The 8,698-nt window shown below is 39.8% G+C and overlaps 1 protein-coding gene across 1 annotated transcript in view; it reads right to left on the minus strand.

Annotated features, from left to right (window-relative positions):
* LOC100176170 (valine--tRNA ligase-like) overlaps window positions 1-8,698 on the minus strand; it is a 28,313-nt gene that overhangs the window by 10,943 nt on the left and 8,672 nt on the right. The window contains exons 11-23 of the mRNA XM_026837802.1: window positions 7,846-8,059; window positions 7,190-7,333; window positions 6,569-6,744; window positions 6,115-6,249; window positions 5,660-5,774; window positions 4,803-4,979; window positions 4,196-4,301; window positions 3,685-3,809; window positions 3,251-3,398; window positions 2,929-3,056; window positions 2,209-2,364; window positions 1,530-1,736; window positions 1,006-1,117 (exon numbers count right to left, since the gene is read on the minus strand). Coding sequence (XP_026693603.1) covers window positions 1,006-1,117; window positions 1,530-1,736; window positions 2,209-2,364; window positions 2,929-3,056; window positions 3,251-3,398; window positions 3,685-3,809; window positions 4,196-4,301; window positions 4,803-4,979; window positions 5,660-5,774; window positions 6,115-6,249; window positions 6,569-6,744; window positions 7,190-7,333; window positions 7,846-8,059 — 1,943 coding nt within the window. The remainder of the gene's footprint in view (window positions 1-1,005; window positions 1,118-1,529; window positions 1,737-2,208; window positions 2,365-2,928; window positions 3,057-3,250; window positions 3,399-3,684; window positions 3,810-4,195; window positions 4,302-4,802; window positions 4,980-5,659; window positions 5,775-6,114; window positions 6,250-6,568; window positions 6,745-7,189; window positions 7,334-7,845; window positions 8,060-8,698) is intronic.

Raw genomic sequence — 8,698 nt, forward strand, 5'->3', positions numbered from 1 at the left:
GTAGGACCTCACCCATATAGAATAGAATGTGCATATACAATGTTGGGGTAATGGGCCAACTCTGGCCTAAATCCCAGGTCCCATGGCATGCCTCACTGTAGGACCTTACCCATATAGAATAGAATGTGCATATACAATGTTGGGTTAATGAGCCAACTCTGGTCTAAATCCCAGGTCACATAGCCGCCTTACTGTAGGACCTCACCCATATAGAATAGAATGTGCATATACAATGTTGGGGTAATGTGCCAACTCTGGCCTAAACCCCAGGTCCCATGGCGTGCCTCACTGTTGGACCTCACCCATATAGAATAGAATGTGCATATACAATGTTGGGGTAATGTGCCAACTCTGGTCTAAACCCCAGGTCACATGGCATGTCTCACTGTTGGACCTCACCCATATAGAATAGAATGCGCATATACAATATTGGGGTAATGGGCAACTCTGGCCTAAATCCCAGGTTCCATGGCATGCCTCACTGTTGGACCTCACCCATATAGAATAGAATGTGCATATACAATGTTGGGGTAATGTGCCAACTCTGGTCTAAACCCCAGGTCCCATGGCATGCCTCACTGTAGGACCTCACCCATATAGAATAGAATGCGCATATACAATATTGGGGTAATGGGCAACTCTGGCCTAAATCCCAGGTTCCATGGCATGCCTCGCTGTAGGACCTCACCCATATAGAATAGAATGTGCATATTCAATGTTGGGGTAATGTGCCAACTCTGGTCTAAACCCCAGGTCCCATGGCATGCCTCACTGTAGGACCTCACCCATATAGAATAGAATGCGCATATACAATATTGGGGTAATGGGCAACTCTGGCCTAAATCCCAGGTTCCATGGCATGCCTCGCTGTAGGACCTCACCCATATAGAATAGAATGTGCATATTCAATGTTGGGGTAATGTGCCAACTCTGGTCTAAATCTCAGGTCCCGTGACATGTCTCACTGTAGGACCTCACCCATATAGAATATACAAGGTTACTTACAATCTGCTTTGGTCTTGGTGAGATTATATTCCGACCTGAGTGACCGAGTTACTTTGTTCAAATTTAAAACAAAATCAACTTCTTGCTCGATCTTTTCATTACGCCAGTTCAACTGTGATGTAATAATCATAGTTTATTATTTAATAATAGAACCAAAGACACACTCAGTATTACAACGTGGAGTTTAAATAGAAGAATGTAACTGCATCACATTTCATCATTTAGTTAAAATGCTTCGGACTCTACATTTTGAGATTCAATCAGGATTTGGCAGTTTTTTTTGTAAAATATTTCACCCATATAGAATAGAATGTGCATATACAATGTTGGGGTAATGGGACAACTCTGGTCTAAATCCCAGGTCCCATGGCATGCCTTACTGTATGGCCTCGCCCATATCGAATAGAATGTGTATATACAGTGTTGGGGTAATGGGCAACTCTGGACTAAATCCCAGGTCTTCAATCAGCTCACTCACCCATACAGAATATAACAACAGTAATTATAACCACTACCACACAAACCTTTTCAATCTCCGGCCAGTTAGACACGGTCACACTTGGCGTGTCATCTCCTGATCGTCGTGGCAACCGTTGCCATAGTTCCTCGCTGATAAATGGCATGAGGGGGGATGTTAAGTGGAGCGCTACATCGAGACAAGTGTATAATACGTTCCGTGATGTCATAATGGCATCGGGATTGTTGCCGGAGAAGACGGGTTTCAAACATTCCTGGGTAAAAATCAATGTCAATGACGTATTTATGATTTCATGATATATGTTATTGTTATTATTGTTGCACATTTACATATTCATATTGTTACAAACAAATGAATTCCAATGATATATGCCATTGTTCCGTACCATACATGGGATAATGGGCCAACTGTGGTCCTCACATGGCAGGAGCTTACTGATATACAATAGAAAGCACACCATACACGGTGGCTTCATACACCTCATGCTCACTGTTGAGTTAGGATACTTTCATGTTTATGCTCGGGGTGGGAAACCAAGGGGTTTAATACACGGGTGTTGCACACCATACATGGTGGCTTCACACACCTCATGCTCACTGTCAAGTTAGGATACTTTCATGTTTATCCTCGGGGTGGGAAACCAATGGGTTTAATACACGGGTGTTGCACATCGTACACGGTGGCTTTACATACTATATAAACAAGCTAAACACATTATAACCTACCAAATATACATCACATAACTCATACAACCAGAAGTTAAACACAGCCGTTGTATAAACAGGGAACTCATATTTGGCCAATCCATCAGAACTTAATTTCACAGCCTGCGATAATTTGCTGAGAATCCATAAATCCATGTGACTTTCATGGCCGTTCAACTGCATAGGATGTAAGTTTCATTATTAGCTGATGAATGAACGTCCATATATTGTATAGGTGAGGTCCTAACTGTACATTATTGAGGCCAACGACAGCCTGTTGCATACACCTCGTGCCCGCTTACGAGTTACCATGTTTGTAACTTATTTATCCTTGCGTGGTGGGGCAACGACAGTCAATATAACACAAGTGTTTTGTTTCATACACCTCGTGCCCGCTTACAGATGTAACTTTGTGGGTGATTGTTTTTCTGTATGGCTTCATACCTTCAGTCCACTTTCCAGTAATGCACCGAGCATATATAGTAAGGTATTTTCTCATCCCATTTGGTAGTAAACAAAGAACTTTCAAGGAATTATAAAACCGTATCCTCACGACTCTCATAAACTGGTAATAATTGTTTAAAACACGATCAGGATATTTAGATATTATGCGCTAAAGGTGTCCTTTACCCCACCCTACTATACATGTATATGTAAATACATAGCATATACATGCATCTATATATGCATACATAACATTATACATTACATTATATATATACATATATATTATCTAACCACCTGTGCTGTTGTACTTGGTACAAAACCTTCACCCAAACCCCTCATAGCAAATTTAAACGCGTTCCATAATTTGTTGCAGAAATGTCGATATCCGAGAATTCGGTTCACGTCTAAGTTGATGTCACGTCCTATAGATATCATATAATATCAATAGATATCATATAATATAAACAGATATGATATAATATGTTATTGAGTGTCTATAAACTGCCTCAATGGGGTCTAGATGGTAACACCCTTGGTGTTGGGGTAATAGCCCATGGTGTGCCTCACTGTAGACCTCACCCATATAGAATATAAAACACTCAAGTCTCATCCATACCTTGACAAGTATAAGCACTTAGTGCGAACCTCAATGCATCACTCCCACACTCAGGTATACCATTGGGATAATCTTCCTTCTGGCCCGCCATTGCTTTTTTAACTTCTTTCTCATCCAAGTTACCAGTTAATAAAGATTTGTGAAGGTCCTGAAATTACTGTGTTACTACTCTGAACCCAGGATCCTTGGTTCTCCAACCTTGGCCTGGATTCGAACCCAGGATCCTTGGTTCTCCAACCCTGGCCTGGATTCGAACCCAGGACCTCTGGTTCTCCAACTCTGGCCTGGATTCGAACCCAGGATCCCTGGTTATCCAACCCTGGCCTGGATTCAAACTCAGGATCCCTGGTTCTCCAACCTAGACCTGAATTCGAACCAAGGATCCCTGGTTCTCCAACCCTGGCCTAGATTCGAACCGAGTACCCCCCTCTTACCTCCAGAGATATCCCTGTTACAACATCTAATGGGTCGATTACATTTCCAAGTGATTTGCTCATTTTGCGACCGTGGGCGTCGCGTACCATGGCGTGCAGATAAACTTCTTCAAATGGTAGTTTGTCTGGAAACAAGTTTCAAATATTCTATGAAGTTGGGGCAAGATGGGCCATGGTATTGATGGGGCAAGATGGTACATGTTAGTATTAGGGCAAGATGGCACACAATATTATTGGGACAAGAAGATAGCCCATGCTATTATTGGGGCAAAATGGCACACTGTATTAATGGGGGAAGATGAGACACGTTATTGTTGGGGCAAAATGGCACATCTTATTATAAGGGGGCAATATGGTACATGTTATTATTGGGGCAAGATGGTCCATGATTAGGAAACATAGGATATTATGTGGGACAGGTACCCATCTTACCCCATAGTACTATAATCCCGGTTTCGATACACACAAAGAACTATAGATACCACAGTGGGACTTGAACCTGGTAACTTACCAGTAAGCATCAGAGAGAACATGACCATTCTTGCAACCCAGAAAAACAAGATATCATGTCCGGTTTCCAGCAAGGTGCCCGGGAAAAAGGTCTTCAAGTCTTCTGTCTGGTGAAGGTAAAAGTTATTTAATTAAGTTTCTTCATTATATTCTATTCTGTGAGGGTGAGGACATGGGAATAATGCCAGATTTGGCCCATCACTCCAACACCCTTGTTAGTCCAAATTTGATGTGCTTGCGATCCGTTTTATTATAACATTAAACAATGAAGTGAAACTATGGTAATCATTGGGGCAAATTGGCATATATTCCTGGCAAAGGGGAAACTTAGGCCTATATAGGGTATAGCTGTCTCCAAATAGTATAAGATTAAAATATTAAAAAAAACTATGTATAATATAGAAAATATACTCCAAAATAAAATTTAAAACAGCCCCCATGAAAAGATCACTAATTTGCACTAAAGTGTGCGTAAGTGTCCCATCTTTTTTATCAGAAACTTTCTTTTAGCTCTTATAAAATATTGAAAAGAACTACATAAAAGATATACCCTAAAAATAATAAAATTAAAAAAGTCCCCATGAAAAGATAAATAAATTGACAGCCACCTCTTGTGGCCAGTCAAAGATAGAGAAAGGAAGCAATCCCGAGGAGAACCAAGTGTCGAGTACGTCTTCATCCTGGCGGAGTTTGATCTTGGAAGGGCAAACGTTAAACTTCTTGGCAGCTTTGTTGGTTGCTTCATTCTCACTACGACCTGATACCCAATATTCACCATCTGTTTCCTATGGGGGTGAATAGGTGTGAATATAAGGTTTAAATAGGTGTGAATATAAGGTTTGAACGAGTGTGAATATAAGGTTTGAATGGGTGTGAATATAAGGGTTTTTGAAGCGTGTAATTAGTTCTATATGGGCGAGGTCCTACAGTGAGGCACGCCATAGGACCTGGGATTTAGGCCAGAGTTGGCCCATTACCCCAACATTGTATATGCACATTCTATTCTATATGGGTGAGGTCTTACAGTGAGGCATGTCATGGGACCTGGGATTTAGGCCAGAGTTGGCTCATTACCCCAACATTGTATATGCACATTCTATTGTATATGGGTGAGGTCCTACAGTGAGGTCTGCCATGGGACCTGGGATTTAAGCCAGAGTTGGCTCATTACCCCAACATTGTATATGCACATTCTATTCTATATGGGTGAGGTCCTACAGCGAGGCATGCCATGGGACCTGGGATTTAGGCCAGAGTTAGTCCATTATCCCAACATTGTATATGCACATTCTATTCTATATGGGTGAGGTCCTACAGTGAGGCATGCCATGGGACCTAGGATTTAGGCCAGAGTTAGCTCATTACCCAATGTTCCTTTTTAAATTCTGATTCATTTATTTAAGATTTATTACAACAAACATAATACCAAATGTATTACATTACTTAAACCTCCGAATGCACTAACCTCTCCTTTAGGAATACTAGAATCATCAATTGTAACAAAATAAGCTGGTATTCGATGCCCCCACCATAGTTGACGGGATATACACCAATCTCTAATGTTGTCCAACCAATGGTACCTATAATGGTGTATTGGCTAGACTTTGTGTTGGGTTGTGTTGTACGATAGGTATAGTACTGTGGGGAAAGACGGGACACCTTTACACATAATATTCAAATATCCTGTTCATATTTTAAACAAGTAACAACGGTCTATGTGAGTCGTGAGGATACGGTTTTATAATTCTTTGAATGTTCTTTGTTTACTTACAAATGGGACGAGAAATATAATGAAAAGGTGTCCCATTTTTCCCCATCCCAATATATGTATTATAGTGGTGTAATGAATTTTGAATGTGGTTTATACTTTCATGGGGACAAGTCATACCAAAAAATATAGACAATAAAAAAAACGCATACCATGTTTTACAATGCATATCAGGGATAAGCTTAAGTTGTCCGTTCCTCACAGCGTCGACCGAGCGTTTAGCGGCCTCCTTACAATCCATGAACCACTGTACCTTTATAAGTGGCTCTACTATGTCTTTAGATCGACTGTGGGATAAAACAAATATGGTTGAATTCAAAATAGTAACCACTGGGTTGGAGCATTTGCCGTTAAGTGTCTTGACCAAGAATACATGAAACACCTATCAGCATCAAATAAATAAAAAAACTGAATTCACCAAAAAAGTTACAAAAATGTGTAACTTTATGGGTGATTGTTTTCATGTATGGCGGACAACTTGTACAACTCATTAGTGACAACTGGGTTAGAGAAATTATCGATAAGCGTCTTGCTCATGGTCACACACGCCAACGCGCCTATTAATATTGAACAAATGTAATAAACATAACCTCCCTGACCCCTCACCTACACACAGGTACCACCATAGGGTTGTCCTTTGTTCCTCGATAAAGCCCTCTGTTCTTGAGCGCTTCTACAACAGCAGTGCGTGCAGTGAAGCGTTTCATCCCGTCAAACTCTGTGTTTGTGTTTATGACATCACCATCGTCGGAGAAAATATTGATGAACTTGAGGTTGTGACGCTGTGGGGGGGGGGTTGGGAGTGATTAATGTTTGATTATTTAGCTAATTTATTTAAAAGTTATTATTAATTGCTTAATTAGCTGGTTAAATGATTAATATTTTAGTATCAATAAGTACATAGGTATCAATTCGTTTAAATTATTTTTTGTTATTTAATGGAACATCCTGTCAGTTGAGTTATTTAAATAGCAAAAGATAAATAATCACATAGTCTGTTGACCATGTAATAAATAAACTGTATAAATAGCATAAATAGTATAAATAGTATAAATAGTTTCATACATATCACATCTTTATACAGTAAAAAAGTCTATTTAGTCCTTTTAATAAACTAAATAAATAGCCCCAAATAATATAATCAAAAAAATAATTACAGCATACTAATTAATTAATTACAGCATACTAATTAATCAAATACAACATATTAATTAATCAACGACCCACCTTTCCGCATTCATAATCATTAGGGTCGTGGGAGGGGGTTATTTTAACAGCCCCGGTCCCAAAGTCTCGCTCCACCATTTCATCGCAAACTACGGGTAACTTGCGATCGGTGAACGGGTGTTGCACGTATTTGCCGTGTAAGTGCTGGAATGTAGAAGGTAATGTTGTAATATCATTGAATGTAAATTGCTTTATCCTTGCGTTGGGGCAACAACAGTCGTTATAACACGGGTGTTCTGTTTTATACACCTCGTGCCCGCTTACAAGTTACCATGTATGTAACTTATATATCTTCACTTGGCGGGGCAACAACAGTCGTTATAACACGGGTGTTCTGTTTCATACACCTCGTGCCCGCTTACGAGTTACCACGTATGTAACTTATTTATCCTCGCATGGCGGGGCAACGACAGTCGTCATAACATTGATGTTCTGTTTCATACACCTTGGCCCGCTTATGAATTACAATGTTTGTAACTTTGTAGGTGGATACTTTTTAGATTTTTTTAATATAAGTAAGGTACCTTGTAACATATGGGGTGGTAAGGTATAATTAAAGTTACATAGTAGCGTGCTTGTATTGTCATATAACCTCACCCATGTAGTAACACTATATACACGACTCTTATTAAATGGGTGCATTATAAACCACTCGCCTTATACTTGGGATCCTCCGGATGAACCGCCACCCCCGTATCGCCCAACATCGTTTCAATCCTCGTTGTCGCGACAACAAGCTCCTCGTCACTATCGACGACGGGATATGCAAATGAGATGAGGACTCCGAACTCCACCTTGTGGTCGTAACCAGGGATACTGAGCATTGTGCGTCCCGTGAGTTCTTGCTTGTTTACCTGAGTGAAGATACATAGTGTTTACTATACAGTTATACAGTTACTACATATAGTGTACATGGGTAAGGGTTAACTTAGTATTTTGAAACATGTTTTGTATAACTGAGTTATACAGTTATGTGTAATAACTTGACATTAAACATAGGGCAGGTTGTTGCTTGTTTACTTAAGTAAATGTATATAGCATATACTTTATTACTTATAGAGTTATACAGTTATAAAACTGCATGTTGTGTAGCGTGGGGACAAACTAAGCACGAGGTGCTTCTAAATTGAGCAAAATATGGTTTGTGTATGTAATTTTGTGAGTGATTATTTTTGTATGGCTAACAATTTAGACAACCCATTAGTGACCACTGGGTTGGAGCAATTATAAAAAAGTTTCTTGATCAGTATCGAATAAATATAATAAACCATTGGGACAATGACTCAAAACTGATGTTTGGGCCCCTTGGGGTAGCTTTGGCTTGCCAGTAAACATGAGGTGTTATTAAAGGCTTAGCAACAAGCATAAGGTGTTAGTTGTAAGTAACTGTACAGTTAGCATGAGATATGTGTTATAACTTGACAGCGAGTATGAGGCGTTATAACTTTACACTTGAGCATAAGATGCGATTATAAATGACAGTGAACACATGTATCTTTAAATTACAAC

Source organism: Ciona intestinalis, unplaced genomic scaffold, assembly GCF_000224145.3.
Source record: "Ciona intestinalis unplaced genomic scaffold, KH HT000019.2, whole genome shotgun sequence".
Taxonomy (NCBI): domain Eukaryota; kingdom Metazoa; phylum Chordata; class Ascidiacea; order Phlebobranchia; family Cionidae; genus Ciona; species Ciona intestinalis.